At 40.4% G+C, this 20,273-nt stretch overlaps 1 protein-coding gene and 1 long non-coding RNA gene across 3 annotated transcripts; both read right to left on the bottom strand.

Annotated features, from left to right (window-relative positions):
- Nucleotides 1–8,913: 8,913 nt before the first annotated feature.
- On the bottom strand, nucleotides 8,914–13,112 carry LOC120794476 (C1q-related factor-like). 2 transcript variants are annotated; one of them, XM_040135584.1, is made up of 3 exons: nucleotides 12,942–13,097; nucleotides 12,447–12,890; nucleotides 8,914–9,093 (listed from the first exon to the last, which is right to left on the bottom strand). In XM_040135584.1, the coding sequence occupies exons 1-3, from the start codon at nucleotides 13,092–13,094 to the stop codon at nucleotides 8,914–8,916; spliced, it is 777 nt and encodes a 258-aa protein (XP_039991518.1). In that variant the 5' UTR covers nucleotides 13,095–13,097. The 2 variants fall into 2 exon arrangements, with proteins under 2 accessions (XP_039991518.1, XP_039991517.1); XM_040135583.1 differs by having other exon boundaries at nucleotides 12,447–13,112.
- A 3,698-nt stretch (nucleotides 13,113–16,810) lies between these two features.
- LOC120794631 lies at nucleotides 16,811–17,648 on the bottom strand. The gene is made up of 2 exons (XR_005708146.1): nucleotides 17,558–17,648; nucleotides 16,811–17,400 (listed from the first exon to the last, which is right to left on the bottom strand). It is a non-coding gene; the product is annotated as an uncharacterized LOC120794631 (long non-coding RNA).
- Nucleotides 17,649–20,273: the final 2,625 nt, after the last annotated feature.

Below are 20,273 nucleotides of genomic sequence, written 5' to 3'. Positions count from 1 at the left end.
TACTTTATCTGGTCTTGTTCCTTTCCTTGAAAATCTATAGGCAGTGAGAACCAAAGGCTGCATTAGGAATATGTGCATTGTATCCGCGGCCCCCAGTTTTTGATGCACAGGAGGTAACTTTAAACACACCTCAGCGAACGGGTACTTTCATCGATTATTTGATTACACCACGATCCAGGGACATCATTTGTATTTCAGCTGATGCTCTTACATTTAAAAGAAAAACTTTTGACACTTTTGATGCTTCCTTGCCGAGACTTAGATAAGACGATCAATACCACTCACATGTCTTTACAGGAAATAAGAAGCAACAGCCAGCAGCAAGTTAGCCTAGCATAAAGACAGGAAAGAGGGGGAAACAGTCAGCCTGGCTCTGTCCAAAGGTAATCAAATCTACCTTCGAACACCTCTAAAGCTCACCAATTAACACGTTTTATCTTGTTTGTTTATATCTTGTATCTTGCACCCTAGCCTTCACCTGATTCCAGCTCCCCAAAGTTTACCTAGTAAATAGTTTACAGGGGAGGAAACTCACCAAACATGCAGTCTTGCATAATGGTTTGCCTGACTGGCTGCTTATTTCCCTTGCCAGCCCAATTAAAATGACAGGCCAGGGGGTTAGTCAGAGTGGTTGACAGCAACATTCGGCTCATGGACCCTGATGTGGGGCCTCCCACCGAAGCAAAGTGAGCAATCTAAACAGATGAGAGGGAGAACATTTTTTTTTTCATTACGTTGTCTCTGCTGAAATAATTTTTGAGGCCGCTGAGGTTGAGGTTCTTGAAGACATTTCACCACTCATCCAAAAGGATTCTGACTGGTGGGGAGTCCCAGGTATTCAACCTCTTGTGGGGTCATTAACAGCTTGAGAATCGTTGAGGTCACATATGAGTCGTTGACCCACCCGGCCATCATGTGAGTAGTTATGGTCACATTAGTATGAAGTGAAAGGGTGTTAAACTGCCTGGGCAGGGATCTCAGGATTGCACTGTAAGTAGCTGATAAGTGGTGTTGTAGACCACCTCCTCTGTTTAGTGATTGTCATTCCAGATTGACATAGATGGCTTTTTTGACTCCTTTTTCAAACCATCACTCGTCTCTGGCCAAAATGTGTACATTGCTGTCCTCAAATATGCATCCCTTGTCCTGCAGATGTAAGGGACTGCTGAGTCCTGACCTAAGGAGTTGGCTCTCCTGTGTTGTGCCATGTGCTTGTGAAGTGGCTGTTGTTTGACCCCAATGTAGAGGTCTTTGCTTTCTTTGCTGCACTAAACTGCATACACTAGATCACTCTGCTTATGTCTGGGTGTTTCGTCCTTAGGTTGGCCAAGCTTCTGCTCGAGAGTTACTGGGTTTTTCAGATACTCGTGCCATGTACGGAATAACAATGTTGTTCGGTTTATTGTCCTTTTCCTCTCTGTCTTTTTTGTATCTTTTCAATGGACAGCAACATCAAGTTCACCCGAGAGGATGAAATGACAAAAGCCTCAGCATCGACATGTATACAGAAATCCCACACACACAGATCAATACTTACTCTTTGATTCTCAACACCCACTGGAGCACAAGCTGGGGGTTATCAGAACCCTACACCATTGGGCTCAGAATGTGCCCACAAGGACACAGGGGAAGGATAAAAAGTAAAAACACATCGGAGGAACACTTAAAACATGGTTACCCAAACTGGGCCTTTGTTAAAACTGGAGAAAGAAACATTTCTTACAAGGGACTACTCTACTTTCCTTACTTGCAGCATCTGTCCATAGGCGACTTTTAGATGTTTTTGCCATTACACATCACGGAAGTACCCTAAGAAGATTTGGACATGATAAAAAAATCACGAGCCATTGTCCACAGCATATAGTGCTTAATTTTGACCATTAAATGGTCTCACCCATTTAAAAAAAATGCATGCATTGCATATTGAGACAATATTCATAAAATTTAACCATAATACAACTTTGATTCATTAGGACCTTTTTAACATTAAAACAATAAGAAATGTACGCATTAAGATGTGTACTATATTTCATGGCAATCCATCCTTTAGTTGTCTTGACATTTCACTCGAAACCACAAATGCCTCATAGTGGTGCTATAGGAAAAGTCAGATTCTTTGTTAGGTAGTGTTAATTTCATTAATGAAAGTATGACTAAATATGTTCGTCAATGACCTTTTTTTCCACGCCTAAAACAAAAAGAGGATGAGATGGCACCAACGTCATTAAACACTAACTGTGCCTCTATCAACATGCAATATCGTTGACGAAAAAAGACGACACTAAAATGTAGTTTAAAAAATAAAAACTTCACCAAAATCTCTATCTATTTTAGTTGACGAAAAAAGAGGAGACTAAATGACATGAAATGTTTTTTCAAACAATGACATAATCTAAATGTTCTTCTTTGAATGGCCGTGCTGCTCATATATATCGCTGCACAATCAAATAATTTTTCTGGTGATTCTGCACACCAGCAGCACACCAGTGCACCCATGAACGCACTGCCAATCGTGCTACACTGGACATAACTATGCGCTAAATGCTATGGCTATAGGAGATTGAATAACATACAGTGAGGGGAAAAGAACATGACAGCTACAAAACAGGATGACATTTGGACCCAATTAAAGTATAATGCCACTGAGAGAAAACGTGTGTAGTAACTTATTGTCGGGAAAGGAGCCCTGCGGCTTCAAAACCACCGGGAGGAAAACCACAAACCTGAAGAGACACCACACAGAAACTGAGGTAACCTAACATTAAGACATTAAATTATGTTATTTTACTTTTAAAGTCATATTAAGCCAGCTAGTAGTCTACTGGGCAGTAGAATTTGTTCAAGCTTTCTAGTACTTAGATTGCTTTGTCTGCAAAGAGGTTACAAATATTTTCTACAAAAATGTTTTTGAATGGTAGCGTACAATCTATTATAAACACTGACTATATAACACAATCTAGTACAACACTACCACTAAGGCCTACAAAAGTGCAGAGTAAAACCAAGACCTTTCTGGCAAAACCGAACATTATAAGGGTAAGATTTATTGAAAGGTTTTATTTGATTGTGAAGGGTTTTCTTTTTTCTGCTTACTTTCTGACTGACTCATATATCTAGAGTTAGACTGCATTGAATTTCCTAATGTTGTTGCATCTTTCCAGACTTAATTTTTAAAATCAGTTGGATAAAATCTTATTTGAAAGCAGTTTGCTGAAGTTGGCTGAAAACAAGTATTGGCAAAGTAGCTGAGCATTTCTTACACCCACAGTGACAAAAAGTAAAATAAATCCTGTTTGACATCTCCCTGGGTTGACAAAGGTTTCTCTGGGAAATATATAAAGGAAGCAACAGTGAATGACTCAGGTTAAAGAGAGATGGGAACTGTAAAGATGTAGTTACATTTGAGGTACAAAACTCTTGAAATGCCATATCTCCTGGAATGTTTTGGACGTCAAAGATGGTTAATCCCACGATGTGCAAGAGGGTGGATTTGTCTTCTGAATCTATTCATAGATATATATAATATTTAACATGAGAATTTATTTAACATGAGAATTTGTAAGTTATTCGCTGATGAGGACCACTTCTTTTAGTTGAGGGAATCGACTAGAAGAAAAAAGTCATTTTGACAAAGTGCAAATCAACAGAAAAAGCAATGATGAAAAAACCCACAGTGATGTGCCCACTCTCCCCTAGCACAACAAGTCACAAATGCAGCTCGACACCAACGGGTAGAATAAACTGGCCTGAGCAACCGTAATGACTGTAGTGTTCTTGAACTCTGGCATCTAGTGTCATGCTGAGGAAAGGGGCACTCGCAGCCTCTCCGTAACCCACTGTCGGGCTGCATCCACGAGACTGCGGTGAGGTGAAGAGACAGGCAACACGCCAGCGGAGCGTCCCCGCCCACATGACTCAACCTGTCCCTACGCGTTAGCCCCGGCTCAGTCAGGACCATGAGGGAACAAGGCCATTGGTATTGAGTCACTGACACACTGGACAGTCCCCAGATCAAGCATGATGATTGGGAAAGAAGTGGAGGAAGCATTGCATGTTGTCATGCTTGTATGTCGCTTACTGTGATGTTACATCTACTCACACTATTAGATTTTTACCACAAGTTAATGTTCCTTTTGGCTTTTATCAGCCTATTTCGTGACACAGTTGCTTTTCTCATGCTCTAAGGCTGGAACCTTGATGAGAAATTGGGTAATACTTTACAAGACAGCTTGCAAATTCTGTGTATTTGGTGGTCTTTATTGTTTATTGTAGCAATATTGTGACTGTACATAAAAGCCGGCGAAGGTTCTTCCGTGTACCAATTACAGTATATCTCTATAGCAGTTTTTGTCACACACCGGATTTTCTGTTGGGGCAACCTTACCCAATAACTGCCGTGAGTAAAGCGCAAAATCCTTTGTTGTATTACATCCATTACTATAAGGCACGGCATCTACACTGTAGTCGGTCAAAAGAACATAAGCTGGTAGGCTGAATTGCCTGTACAGCGGGCTAGTGTTTAACATATGAAGTCCATTATAAGTTTGTTGTTCTACTCCAGGGACGGGCAATTTCACCATTACTTCCAAGATTTGTATCCCTTTTCTTCAAGCTTCCTATCCTAAAACTACATTGCTGTACCCGAGCAATGGTAAGTATCCTTTCATCATTTTGGGAACATAACCTATATATTTTATATGTTTTTCCGATAACCCCTCCGTCCGAGTTATGAGAAATTTTCCCAAAGCTTAATTCATTACTTTACTGTAACCCCACACGTCTGGTCAGTAGAAAAAAAAAACAAAAAAACAGTGAGGTGCTATAACTATGCTGTTTCAGATTGTAGCCTGAGGGATGAGTTCAGCTAGTGTACGCATAAGACTTACTGTTTATTTTGAGGATCCAAGGTGATATACGCTTTTGGTGACCCTTTTGATAACAGGTCTGAAGAGGATGGCAGAGCAGCTGGCAAGATTCTGTTCGATGTCAGTTGTTATTGACAGCCAGACAGTATTGAGGAGACACTGATTTTTCAGCCACGCTAGCGGCATAGCTCTATGGATGGCGGTCACTCAGTCGGTCCACCACTTTGGTACAGACTGAAATATCTCAGCAACTGTTTGATGGATTGCCATGAAATTTTTCTGCAGACATTCATGGTCTTCAGGGATGAAGCCTTGTGACTTTGATAATCCCATGACTTTTCCTCTAACACCATCAGCACCATTCAAACTTTTCGCTTATCTTGTGAAACATCTCAACATCTACCAGAAGGATTGGCACAAAAGTTTGTACAGACATTCATTTAATCTGTCCAGTGCACCGGTGTATGACCGTATACCCGGATAATTAATGACATTCCCATCAGCCCCAGCTAAACTTTGTGTTTAGTGCTAATTTCTCAAGGCACCACTCAGAGTGCAGCCTTACAGAGATGCTAGCATGACTCTTAGCCATGTTTTCTTTCAGGTTTTCTAGTGTGTGCTTAGTGTTTTTGCCATGTCAAAGGTATTAGTATGTGTGACTATTTGTGCAGCCAAGTAAACATTTTTGTGGTGTTTGTGTCAAAATCTAAGAGACCATCTTCTTAGATGCTCAAGTAAAACAATTTGTGCACATAAGTGTGGCCAGTTGGCTGTATATTTAGTGGGAGGAAGGCTGTATGAGCATGAAAGGCAATTTAGCTCGACAGTTAAAGCATCTACCTCTAATTTGGATCTCCCCTGGTGAGTAAAGTGAAGACGCTCGATATAACAACACCAAGGGCTCATTAACGTCACTTTAGACATTTCAGAGGAGGTTCTCTCTCTAAGCCTAGCATTCTCCTGTCTCATAGAGACTAAAGACACATGTATGGACACACACGAACACTGACCCTGCGCTGACTCAAACACTCCCGCACACGGACCCACTAACATGCACACGCACTCTGCAGTTGCCTGATAAGCCTTACGCCTCACCAATTGGCCCCTGCAAATGTCAAGCTAAAGCCACCTTAGTTTACTGATAGGGAGTGGGTGGGAGTGAATGAATCAAAATTTCCTTCAGTTACGTTTGCATACGCTGGAGATTACCTAAATTAAAACAGGTCTGCAATAGGGACATAATCTTTAAAATCCCTGTACTTATACATGATGAAAAGGGGTACAGTAGAAAATCTCAAATTATCCCCACGGCCGACTCCAAGAGATGAAGCTTATGTCAACAAAAAGCAGCTTACAGCACTTCTCAGAGGAATACTTATCTTCAAACCCTGGACCTGCTCAAAGTTGGGGAGGACATGAGATGAAATGTGAGTCAAACATTCAAGCGTCACGTACAGTCCAGATGCTGTTTCATCACAAATTAACACCGGCCCCAGAGTGTCCTGTTGGGTAGGTTGTTCAGCTAAAGTCACCATCAAAACCAAACTACCCCGAGGAGGGGTTTGTGTCACTTACACAAGCACAATAGCTTGAGTGAGGATCACCCAGTTTTGTAGGATGAGGCAAAGACGGTGCCTGCCAAGAGAGTTTTTCTACATTTTCCACAGATAGTTTTGGGCATACCCCTGTTGCCAGTGTGACTCTGACCTCGATAAATGACTCTAAAAAGGATGGGTGTATGGCTAGATAGGGGGTTCGTGTTTATCTATGCAGTATGATGTAATGATGTAAATATTATTTACTAATATGATGGCATGACTAAAGTTATTTTTGTTCTGGGAAAGAAGGCAGACAAACTGCCTGCTTATGAATTCAGGTGCATAAACTTTGTGGTCTCTCAAGCATGTTTTTGGTCTGTTTGTGTTTCTCCCTAAGGACGTCAGGAAAAGTACAGATGTTGCAGACTCCCAGGCAGTGTTCACTTTCAGTAGTTTCAGCAGTGGAAGCTGTTTCTGGCGTTCCGGGGGCGTTTGTCTTTGACATTGTGACATGAAGTCTCTAATTTGACGATGTGCTCATACATCCTGCAAGGAGAAACAGTCTGTGCTAGTGCTCAGCTGCCCCATGGCTCGGGTGACTTCTGCTCAGGCACGAACCCTTAGTCTTAATTGTGTCTGGAGGAATTCTGCTGTCTTAAGACAAGCTTAAGTTTAGACCAGAGGGCTTCCTGGTCTTTTATCGCATAGAGCAACTAAACGGACAACAGGATGCTCTAACACAGCACAGTGTGGTAATGTAGTCTCTTTCTGTCATTTTAAAATGCTGAATTTAACGGAGTTTCATTAATTTGGACAGGTAACACTGTGCTGACATCGAGTCTTATAAACTTCAGTGACTGGGTAAGTGTGCGTTTTGACATGGTTCCCTAATTTACATTTCCTGACACTTTCAAAACTTTTGTTCTTGAACCCTCAACTTGGCGTTTCAAACTAACTAAGAGACAGTTATGGACCCTCCGTGGCCCATGTCAAAGGCGAATTACGTCCAAAGAATTTCATAATATCAAAGTGAGCTCTTAAGAATACACAAAAATATATTGGTTTTTACAGTTTAGGCCTGGAAGCTATTTTCGTGTCTCAGACACTTGTGTCGCAGTCACAGCAGAGCCTAATTTGCCCTGGATTACTTTCCGACACTGATCTAAGCTTTGTCTTGATATGTTCTAACACCCGTCCCCCGACTTTCTGCCGCCATATCTCAGCGTCTTCACACTCATTAGAGGAAAAAACACATCCCTCCTTTGATTGTGAAACACAATCATCTCCTGCTTCATTTGGCATTTAATACAGCTGTGATTTCCTCTCCTTTTCCCTCAGTGATCATCTCAGCGTTGATTGTCTCTTGCTGTGACGCCGTGGCTCTCTTGTGCGTAACATTTGCAGTGCCAAAGGCTGGTCTCACCGGAAAATGAGAGATCGGAAAAGCTGATCAAGAAATAGATGAGGTGAGTGACATTAAACAGATAATGTGTCAGGGAATGCAAAAAACCCAATTTTTAATGAAAAATGATTGACATTAAAAGTAAAAGCAACAGCAATAGATGCTCCTTACGCCCACACTAGTTATTTAAACTTTGTTTAAAATCACTGTCGTTCTCTTTATCAGTTGTGGAAACATACAGAACATTTTAACGGATGTTGCATGCATGAATCAAATAAATAAATCTTTACTAATAAACACATTTATAACTATTACATGATATAATTGTACAACATCTATCAACGGCTATATCCTTTTAATAGACACACGATAGGATGTATGCATTGAGCTGACACTACTTTGACTGTGTTCAGACATCAAGCTTCAATATCAAATTTACAGTGTATACACTAATAATATGCCAAATATAATGGGCTGATATGACATGATTTTTCAAATCAACACATTGAGACAAAATACATTTTGTGACACTGTCTGTCAATTAAAACAGTAGTAATCTCATTTCGGCGTCCAATATTTGACAAACTTGCGTTTCTTTTGACAAAATATCTCTCCTCAGTCTTTGAAGCACGACATCTTATCATACAAACAGCGTGAGAAAAAGTAATCCCAACATAATTCTAAACAGCACATTTACAAACACTGCAGCCACCACGACTGTTGGATTTCCAGACTTGAATATGAAATGCAACATGCAACAGCTCAAAAAACGATGGTGAGGCTTCTGCACTGTCAGAATCGTACTGTAGCTCAGCACGACACATGGCAGTGTCTGTCACTGTTATGTTGCTCGTGTCCATCTGAATAGTGGCATAGGCACCCTGTATACAATAGAACACATGGATGAGGAGGCAGTTACCAATAGCCACAGATACACAGCCTTAAACACTGTACCAGTCCTGACCTTTAATATCTGTAAAAACAGATCTGCTTGTGGACCAGTGGCTATGGGCAACATGAACCTTCTTGTGAGAGCCAAGTGAAAGTCAGGGACTGAATGTCTTCTGGCTGTGACCTTTCACCTCTGAGCCCACGTCCTGTCCAGTCTTCAGTCGGCATAGAGGATGAACCCTGAGAAGGTGCTATATTTGTTGCTGTTGCCCCCATGAGCTTTGCCCCCATCCAGCTTTATGAAAACCTCATCGCCTGCGTCCAAATGAAGGATGACACTGTTGCTGGCATAGTCATAACTCTGGTCCTGGTCTTGGGCAATGGCACTGGCCCTGACCTGGAGTATGACACACACACACACACACACACACACACACACACACACACACACACACACACACACACACACACACACACACACACACACACACACAGACAAGGAGCGAGGAGGTGAAGAAATGTAAATGGTGAAATGCTGAAGAAACAGGTTTACAATGAAAAATATATTGGAATTCGTCACTTTACAAACAGGTATTAACAAAATACATTTACTTATCATCATAAAACGAAAATTATGTAATTATTATACATTACTACTAACAAGGCCCAGAGGATAATATTAAGATGACATTAGCGAAGCTGATAATGTTACTTAAACAAATGCTTAATATGTTCACAAACATTAAATGACTGGCTGTTTCATCAGCTGACATCTGACCACACTTATACGCCACATACGAGTGAACCAAAAACTCTTATTTTAAGAAAAGAAGTGTGGGCTGAATTTGAGAGTTCAACTTTGTGTGTCTCCCCCGTGGTGAATATCTTGTTTTTCCTCTCATGACTCAACTGAAAGGGTCAGGCTTGAGTCAATCTGCCTCTGAGGAAGGATTGCAGTGCATCCTATCGCCTTGCCTTATGTTTTATTCTTAACTCCATATTTCTCTGGGAGGAGCACTGAAAATGCCATGTTTTCCTGAATATGAGTGTCATCGTGTCAACACAGGCTAATTACTGAGGGTGTTAGATCTGGAGCATAACACCCAAATCTCCTTTGCATTTCTAATAAAAAGTTAAACTGGGGGGAAGCTGCTGTACAGTTAGCCACTAAAGGACATGTCCCCTCTAAGCTTTAGCTAGTGTATAATGATCTGGGTTGCCAGGTTGGTTGTTACGCTGCAACTTCACCGACATTTTCTAATATAAATTTGAACCAGCATAGGAGCGAGGAGTTCTGTTTAGCCCCAGTGGAGTATTAAAGTGTATGTCTAGAGGCTGCAGGGTCTGAGAAGAGAAGCTGAGCCACGGATGACAGCATGATGATAGACATGAGGACAATGCAGCCTAAAGTCCTTTCCATCCCTGTGTCCACCCTCAGCCTTACTGCAACAACATGATGTCCACTGCTAACAAATAAACACTGAATGACAGTTTAATTTACAGTTATATGGTATCCCCCCTCTGTGTTGTAAATGTGAAAAAATGTCTAATTTCTGTCAGTGATTTTAACCAGGGATGTGCAGAGTATTAATGGCTTAAGTGGCTTGACGCCACTTTGACGTCTTTGGCTGAAGTGTCCCCTGGACCAAATAAATACATAATAATGATCACATTGTTGCTGTTGCAGCTGTCACTGTTGTTTCTATAATAATTATTATAATAAAGGCCTGTCAGGCTCCTGCTTAATGAGCAACCATGTCATCATCTAATTGTTGGCAGCATTCATTTCTCTGCACCTTTTCCCTCTACACTTTCCTTTTTTTTCCCTCTATGTGTGAATAAAGACAAATTAAGTTGTTTGTCATAATGCGGGTTATTTAGTTGGTTTACATGTTTGATTGAAGCCAATTTCCGAATACTCCCTTGTTTTTGACTGATCCTCATTAAACAGAGCGCAACACACAGAGACTATATTTGTGTTTGGTTATGTGGTAAGTGTGTTGTAACTGTTAGCATGAACTTTTGTAATACTTTTTTCATCATTTTTCATTCGATGACTTGGAGCTCGCAGACAACAGGTTAATCCACTAAAAATGGAACCTGATGTTGTGTGTTGCACAGTATTAACAGTGGCAGTGCCTGCTAAAGAGAGCAAACAGAGGCAATGATTAAGAGCTGGGGGAGGCAACTTAAGGAAGTCTCTAAAAAGCAATTATCACCCAACAACTGAGTCACTGTCTAGCTGAGGTTCTTAGACACACATAAGTATATTTTTCTCTTTTGCTTTTGTTAAAGTTGAAACTAAGCAGGTTTTATGGACTGTAAATCTAATACTCTGTCTATTATTACATAAATGTACCTTAATTGTTGCTGATGTAAACATTTTTTTTAATTAGCTATAATTTTAACAACGTAAGTGGAAAATTCTTTTCTACGAGGTTAGAAGTGGAGTATGTGTGTAAGAACAGAATATATTATATGATGTAGGGTGCCAATATCAGGATGAGGTTTGGGGAAGGATGGGGTGCCCTCTTTTCATTTAGCCCCTGCCCCTTAAAATGTCTGTGCACGTCCTTGCTTGTAACTCTTGTTTACAAAAATGCTAGGAACCAAGCTTACAAGAACAATACATAGGGGGTGAAGGGTTAACATGAATACCCACAATATACAATCTAATGCCATCAATATGATTACCTTGCAATAACTAAAACGTGTGAAACGTAACATGTCTATTTTTTGTGGATACTGTGTCTAAGAGATGTATTTTGGGATGCGGTGATTTTATCTTGGATTTTGACACCTTAACATGACATATTACAGTATGATGCAGTCAAATGTGTTGAGTGTAGTGTATCTTGAAATTATTTGAAAGTACATACCATGTGGTGTATTTTGCAATTCAGCCTAGTAAAACACCAAAAACTTTGGCCACAGATTTGAGCCTACAGTTCCATGAAACAGCCTTGACAAAAATGATCTCTTCTATCTTCACAAATACACCACTTATAGAGTGGCTATTGTACTGGATTGCATTATAATGTACAGGTGTTTGGGTTATTGTTTCCATCCCCTGTTAGCCCCCTGCAGGCTTCCTGAGATGTTTGCAGGAAAATGTCAAGGCTAAGATTTACATGGTGTTTGATCAGTGTCATCACCTGGGGCTTCAAAGACATTACAAAATTATCCGCGAATATAGCAAATATCATGATTCGATATTGAAACGCCCAGGCCTGACAGGCAGTCTGATAGCGCATACTAGCTCATCATGGTTCCATGAAGTTTGTTGTATTTCAAAGGGCACCAGCTTTGAACTAACCACTGCCCCAGGCTGTGTTTTGATGTGTGCAGAGCAGAGATAGCACTGCACTCCTTCCCCTCACTTCAACGTTTACATCATTTGATGGGTAATATGCACAGATACACAATCTGGCACCGTGCCACTGTGCATTGTTATTATACTTGACTATAACACCATACCAAGTCAGACCTAAATCACTACTCACATGAATGCATGACTTCTCAATTTAGACTGCCAGCACACTGGTTACACTGTTCCCTGAGCATTTTGATGTCGGTTCATCCCGGTGTATGATACAGGGTTCATAACTCATCATGTCAGTAAATAAATCATATTGTACTATTTGTATTTTGAAAAACTCTGCTTTGTTCCATTTGTTAAATTCAAAATTAAATCATTAAATATCAGGAAGTGTTTTGAGAAGTGTCTGAAGAGCTAAAAGTGTTACCCACCACACCATTCTTGATCAGGTCAGCCCACATGCTGGTGCCATCTCCTCCCCTCATCAGCACATTGTAGATGAAAAAGTAGGTGCCAGGGATCTTACAAGTGAACTTGCCTGTTGCGCCCTCATAGTTACCGCCAATATTAGTCACCACGTCATCAAACCGCAAAATATCATAACCTTCTTGAGGGTTTCGTAGTCCTGCATAAAATGCTACCCGGGGCGTGGTGTTGTAGGTAGTTGTGCTAACTGCCCCTTTACCCCCTAAACCTAATATCCCTGTTCGTACTATGTCCACACCATCTCCCGGTGGTCCCTTAGGTCCTGGTGGGCCTGGCTCTCCAGGTGGTCCTGGGGGTCCAGGCTTGCCAGGACGTCCTGGTTTACCTTGTGGGCCATGATCACTGTAGGTAGGCAGTGGCGGGCCGATGCTGTGATCACTCAAATCTGCCTCGTCATCCACCTGTAGCCCTGTGGTTGCTGTATCTGTGCCCATGTTCACACCTGTTCCCGTTGTGCCCGTGCTGGGGAAGGGGTCACAAACCATGCGGCATGTACCGAGCATCTCGTAGTGGCTCGCACTGTCATCTGTTCCACCTGTGCCAACGGAGCTGACCAGCACAGGAATGAGGACCACCAATACCAGGACCAGCATGACCCCAACAGCAGCTGCCACCAGGGTCTTCCGCCCGATGCTCAGCCGGGGTAGGGGCTGCGCTGCCAGCGTGGAACTCTCCGGGGTGGAAATGGTGACTGTAGGGAGTGCGTCCACCTGGCAAAACACAGAGTCGATGACGATCTCCGATGGTGGAGATGGTGCCCAGGGAGAGCCGGTTTGAGTGTGTGAGTGAGTGACAGAGCTGTGTGGGAGTACGAGAGAGGGAGTAGAGCAAAGGGACCGAAGTGATCAAAAGGAGAGGGAGATTGAGAGAGTGAGGAGAGAGAGTAAGTGGAGAGGAGGCGGGAGAGAGTTAGACAGCTTGAGAGAAAAAAAGAAAAGAAGCAAGGGGAGGAGAGAGTGAGCAACATATACTCACTAACCATCTGAGTCAGGACTGAGGAGGGCACTTTCCTACTCGCAGATGTGAAAAGCCAGGGAAGACATAAACAAGGAGCCTGATATATACAGCATAGAGAATGAGAACATGATCAATTAATGTATGTTGCGTATATTTTTACTTATCTATTTATATTTAAATGGTTGGGTGTGTGTGTGTGTGTGTGTGTGTGTGTGTGTGTGAGTGTGTGTGTATGTGTAGTGGGAGCTCTTGCATACTGGAATGATTCCAGACATGTGTGGTCAGTCAAGCTGTGACCTTCACAAAATAAGCAAACTTTTAAAGGGGCAGTTCAGAATTTGTAAGTAAAATTGTGTTTTACCACTGCATTGCTCTTATAATTCCTATTGGTTATGATATAATTTTACTCACTAAATGAATTGTTGAGACCTGTGGTTGTGGTAACATCAGAAGAGCAAGTGACACAAGTGGTGCGGCGATGAAACAAATTGACCCACATCGCTTCTGAAATCAAAGGTGATCTCTGCCTCCGTGATTTTGCAACAACTTCCTGATTCAACATTGATCCACAATAGTCCTTTTTCACAGCCTTTTGGCTTGTTATAGCGGCAAGAAACACAGGTGTATCGAATAATATTCTAACCATGCAAAGCAGCATTAATTGATTTATTGGCTGCTTGGGGCAGCAGAACAAGCATTGAGGTATTATCACCATATAAAGTTGATATGGCAAACATTAATGTCCAGCAGACTTCGAGCAATGTTTAGCTTTCATCTGGAGTCATGTTTCCATCCATGCAAAAAATAGAAGTCCAATATAGTCTCCCCCTTTAGCTCGGGTCTGGTTTCCACCAACTCCTGACCAACTCTGTCTCTTTAGCTGCTACTTGCTACAAGTATGTTCACGAGCTTGACACTGACTTTGTCTGTTTGCAATTTGGTGCCAGGCTGGTAGTATTTTGCGGGTTCTAAAACCAAAACAATGATCTAAAAGACACTAAAACATTCCGTATGGCTGAGGGTAACTGCAGTGATGGGTGATAATTCTTTGTAGCTTTGTCACTACAAGTGACACTTTTCTAATACATAGAGTCATTTCGCCTACTGTTAAAATGAAAATATTTTTAGTGCAGCTTCAAGTGTCACCATAAGATATGATAGTGAGCCTGGATTCGCAGGAGGTGGGCCCTGGAACTGACACAACCCAACAGAATGAAGCTGCTGTAAATATCATTAATTACACAAAATGTCAGCTATGAAAAGCATCAATTAAAATTTCACCAGCAGTAACTTTGCAGCAATAGCAGAATGTCTAATATAAATATGTAAAGTTTATAAATACATACAGGCACAAGATTAGCTAAGGCACACTTACCTTAATTTTCTCTTCCACTTGTTTTGGTCAAGTACCATATTAATTTGTAAATTTTTTGTATTTTTTGTATTTTTTTTTGGCTAAATAAAGTGAATCCTACAAGCTACAGTGGTTCAGGCAGACAATTGGAGTTGACATGACAGCCTAACACCTATCAAATTTTTAGCAATGAGGCAGGCTTTGTAAACTCTCATTGGCTTGCCAACTGCTGTGCTACTGCTGCTAACTCAGCTGCAACACTTTATGCCGCCACTGCTGCTCTTGTAGTATTTGATTAGCAAGCAAATCGAAGAAGGAAGAAATATTGCTTGTCGAAAGAGATTCAACAGAGGGTTTACCTCACAGATGCCTACAGCTTTGGACCAAGACATTTGTTCCCCTGAGATGCCAAAGAGCTTCACCAGTTAAGGCACGCATTTGTTGCTTAAGCCAAGATGAATGTTGTGGGTTGTGTTGTTGGCTCTGCTTGGGCCACGTTTGTGTGCTCAGGAGTATTTCTGTGTTATGTGGCTGCCAAGGTTGCTGGCTGTTGTTGCTGCTGGATTGTTCTCCCACTGATCTGCTTATAACATGGACTCCTGCTGGTTGATCATCTCTGCTCTATTGATGCTGTCATGAAACTATGTGCAATAACATAACATTATGTTTCTTTCATCCCCTTTATTTGAATGGCTTTTAAATTTAAAAATATGTGTTTGATTATTATGAGTTTTAGATAACTTTTGCACCTATTTTAGGTTGATGCCTAAATTTCCTATCCGGCTGGTTCATTACAAACTATTAGCCCACAAGAAGGTAATATTTGCAAAATTGCTCGAAGTGGCTTTAAGGGAGAGACACGTCGAATATATAGTTTGGCAAAATCTGTGACGGTAGGCAAATTTAGATTGTTTCATTGTATTGTAACATGACATAACCTGAACCCTTCACTGCTGAGTACTGGATTCATGTCTGCTTAATATCCTAATTACACAAAAGTGCTGTGCTCATGTTCAACTGATTATTTCCTGCTACACGCAGCTGCACTCATTGCCAACCCCAAGCTAATTACTGATAGTGATCTACTGTTTATGAATGCTGCAGTATAATGTTACATAAGCAATCATTGTCTACTCCAAGCGATAAACCTTTGCGAGTTTTATATGCTCAAATTAATTATTATATCTCCATAGCTGATGTATCAGGTGGATTGTAGGTTTACACGTATCAGTCTAAATTGTTAAGATGGTATATCCTCCGCGGTGGTTGGAGATGTTTTGTTAAAGAATGGCCTCATGGTGGCTGGTTTCCTCACGTAGTAGATAACATAATAGCTGGTGTCGGGCTATGTACGTAATACAGCGTAGATGTTCAGTAGTGTGTGCTTGTGGTAAGTGATGATATTTAGTGTTACAGCTTTGGAAAAGCTGTAACACTAAATATCAATTCAGTACATACTTTAATCGCTGTAATGCTGAAATCCAAAAAAAGGTTTATGAAAGGATGCAAAAGACCTGTAGACTTTGAAGAATAAGAAGTCAAAACAATAGTATCTTAGAACTTAATGTTTGATTTCATAAAGGCATGCTATAACCAGCGAGGCACTGAACATGATGCTCACGTTCAATGTACAATAGAATATTTTCATGTTATGTTCAAGCTATACACATAACACCTTGTAGATTTTTTCTCAGAAGATAACCACCTTCCTACCACTTAACCAACAGATGTAACCACAAAACAAACCCAGTCACACTGAAGTCAGCTGCGTACACGTGACTACAGTATGGCTGAAAATGTTGGTGTTATCCAGTGATATTAGATTTTCACGAGAGTATTATAAGCAGACAGTAGTTTTGTGAATCCTCTCCACGTTTTGATGCTGTTGTTGTCACAGGACATGACAATGGCACTGAGTCAGACACCTCGAGCAGTGCTTTCTTGCTGATTCTCTCCAACTGACAGCATAGTAAATCAGAGAGATTACCACATAGTTAGTGTGACTGAAAAGGTTTTAAATATTCATTAATCCTTTACCATCAAAAATAGTCTAAATTTCAGGTATATCCCATATGAAATCATGAGAAACTATATCATTGTTACAAACACACAAAAAAGACAAAAAAAGAATTGACCAAAACTAACAAATTATGCTACAAAAGAGTTAAAAGGTTACAAAAATACCAAAAACAAACAAAAATATAAGGGTTATATATTAGGCCCCTCATCAGCTCAAGAGAATCAACCAGGTCAAAGCATTAATCACAATAAAAATCATTCTCATATATTTTAGAAACCTGAAAATTTCAATACTTAAAAGAAATTGTATCTGAAATTGTACATGTCATCCATCCCTATGAAGCGCCACACAAAGACTTTTGATTTTCAAATTTTTGTGCCCTCATGTGGTCTTTTAAGATATGACAAAATATGTCACCTCCATGTATTACATTCACTCTCTTGCGCTTATTCTTCCGCCTTCACAGTGGCTTTAGATTCGCAGCTGTGCAGCAAAGCTAAACACAATTCCTACTAAGGTTGAAGACAGCAGTTGGCCTTTGAGGTTTCTGCTGAAAGCGATTTTGAAACTGTGAAAACAGCATTGGACAACAAATTCAATTACAAATCAGAAAAAGATGAGATACTATATACAAGAGTTAGAGCAATGCTATATACTAGAATATGTATAGAATATATACTACATATAGTCTAAAGTTATTTTTTTGCTAATGTTCAGCTACTCACATTACGATTCACAAGAATCTTTGTATTCGTGTTCCCATTCCACTGACTGCATTTACTTCTTCTAACCAGAGGATGGCACCCATTGCTCACTGTTGGAGAGATTTAAAAAGGAAACTAAAAAAAGTCAATGCAGTCATCCTCCAACAACTCGGCCAGGATTAGGAACCTTATACTAAAACTTGGTGAATTCTGTCCACAGATTGTCATATTGAATAACAGTTACAACTCCCTTGGTTGTGATGTGTTTTGATAAAGCGTGCAAAAAATGAAATTGTCTATGCGTATTTTGTGCACTACGAATCCAAGCTTTATCGTGTTGAGTACACACACTGTTTACACCGCCATGTCAGGACAATGTCCCACCTCCACGCAGCAGCAGGAACCAGTCAGGTCATCTTATCAGTAGCGGAGTAGGACAGTAGGGGAAGGTGTAGATCACCCATCTTGAGCAGCCTTGCTAACATTCCAGCATGGACACAGGGGACGGCCTTGTCGGTAACCTGAGAGCTGAGGAAACGACAGGCCCTCTTTGATGTCTGCATTCAGGATGGACTCAATAGATAGTCCATTTAGCTGACTTTTGGGAGATGCAGGGTGAAATGTATTTGGTACTAGTGTCTATTGATGAATTTCTTTAAATCAAGGTATAAGTAGAAGAAACATAAAAATTATATATTTTTGAAGTGTGAAATTACATTTTGTACTTGTAGTTTTGCCTTTGTAGCCGTATTTACGTAGCAGAATAGTTGGGCTAAATAAATTAGGTGCCTGTGGTGGAAATATTTCATAGTCAAACACGAAGTCAGGATAATTACGAAATCCAGAGCTCTTCAGTGTGATTATCTCTCACTGACATTTGGTATAATAATCCCGTATATAAAAGGAAAGAAAATCTGCTCCTTGTATGTTTACAAAAGAGTTCAAACAAAGTAACTTCCTTGATTCTTTCATTTTGGACTCTTCCTTTTTAGGCAATGGGCCGCTGCTTTGCAGCCCCTCTTGGGATTCTGTGGGAATTCCTTAGCTGCTTTGCCTTGCAGTTGGTTTTCAATCCTCAGATATTATTATTGTTATGTGAGGAGAAGGAATTGAAAAAATGTGCCATGTTAGTTTGAATAGTCTTGACACAGCTTTGTCCCGGCTTTGTAAACAACTGCATGTGGTTTGTATTATCTATTATAAGTGGCAAAATAATTCAGTCATTTATTTTGGATCATTGTGTTTGGCAAAATGACACCACAAGACATCCGCACTGCCGACTCAAAACCCCAAATGTCAACCTCATGGTGGTGCTGGAGACAATGTGAGCGGATCAACATAGCCACGAGGATACATCGTATGTGAAACCATGAATGCCTTTATATATTTTTGTGCAAAAGTTCAGCTACTCATGTTATGATTCACAAGAATTTTTGCCGCACCCCCTCCAACACAGGCATCTTGGCAAAAAAAATTAGTAGTAAATGCACATAATTAGTAGATGAAGATTTGCATTTTTTTGTTTTCGGCAGTTCATCTAATGAATTGCAGGTCAGAGTAATGACAGGTATTTAGCATGTCTTAAAAGCCAAGTTCTGATAGAACCTTTGGGTCCACATGTGGATTGGAGGGATTAAAGGATGGTCTCTACAAGACAAATCCAAGCAGCATCAGAAGCTGGCCTCCATATTCATGCAGTATTGACTGCATCATGACGAAAAGTATGCGGAAGCAGTGCAATACAACTCATCATGTCGCCATAACAGGCCAACTAGAGGATAACAAATTCATTCTGGGACCTTAAAGTAATGTATCGGCAACATTAATTTATACAATCAATATGTGTGTTGTAAACATACGACATGCCATCTTTGATGTCTATATTCAGGATGGACTCAATAGATAGTCCATTTATCTGAATTTTGGGAGATGCAGGCTGAAATATATTTGGTAATATTTGTAAACAACTGTATTTGGTTGGTGTTATGTATAATAAGTGGCAAAGTAATTCAGTCATTTATTTTGGAATTTACTGCAATTGGCAAAATGACACCACAAAAAATCTGGATTGCTGTGATGTCTCACTGATACTCGCATATCCTATTTTTTGTAATTCTGTCCAAATTGAGATACATGTTCATACACACTCAGCTGTCAGTTTATTAGGAGCACCTGGCTAAAACGAATGCAGTCCTGCAATGAGTCCTACCTTCGTGAAGGTTATAAAGTTCAGTTTTTTGTTAAAACTGGGTTAAAGAGGTGTTGATTTTGGGTGTATGATCATTTCGGAGGATGTAGACTGTGGTGGTGCTGAACTGAATTGCGTCATGTTGACAGGTGTTCCCATTATTTTGTCCCCCCCTTTTCAAATCAATGAGGGTTGGCTAAACAACAAACACACCTCTTTCTATAATGCGATACATGCTGCTTGGATTTTTCTTGTAGAGACCATCCTTTATAAAAAATATAAACTGAACATTATAATCCTAATGAAGGCAGAATTTATTGCAGGACTGCTGTATTAGACTACATTAGTTTTAGCTAGGTGTTTATAATAAACTGACAAGTGAGTGTAGACTGTAATAGATTATTTTGTGATGAGTAGATTACAGAACCCCCAAAAAACATTTCATTTTCCTTTTTTATGGATGTATTTAGACTGGTTAGACTGAAGTTTTATTAGGAATATCCTCTTATATGCTGTTTTTTTTTTTTTTTTTGTCAGAGAGGTCTGAAA

The sequence above is a fragment of the Xiphias gladius genome, chromosome 9 (assembly GCF_016859285.1).
Source record: "Xiphias gladius isolate SHS-SW01 ecotype Sanya breed wild chromosome 9, ASM1685928v1, whole genome shotgun sequence".
NCBI lineage: Eukaryota > Metazoa > Chordata > Actinopteri > Istiophoriformes > Xiphiidae > Xiphias > Xiphias gladius.
The sequence above is the reverse complement of the archived record's forward strand: the minus strand, read 5'-3'. Positions and strand labels throughout refer to the sequence as shown.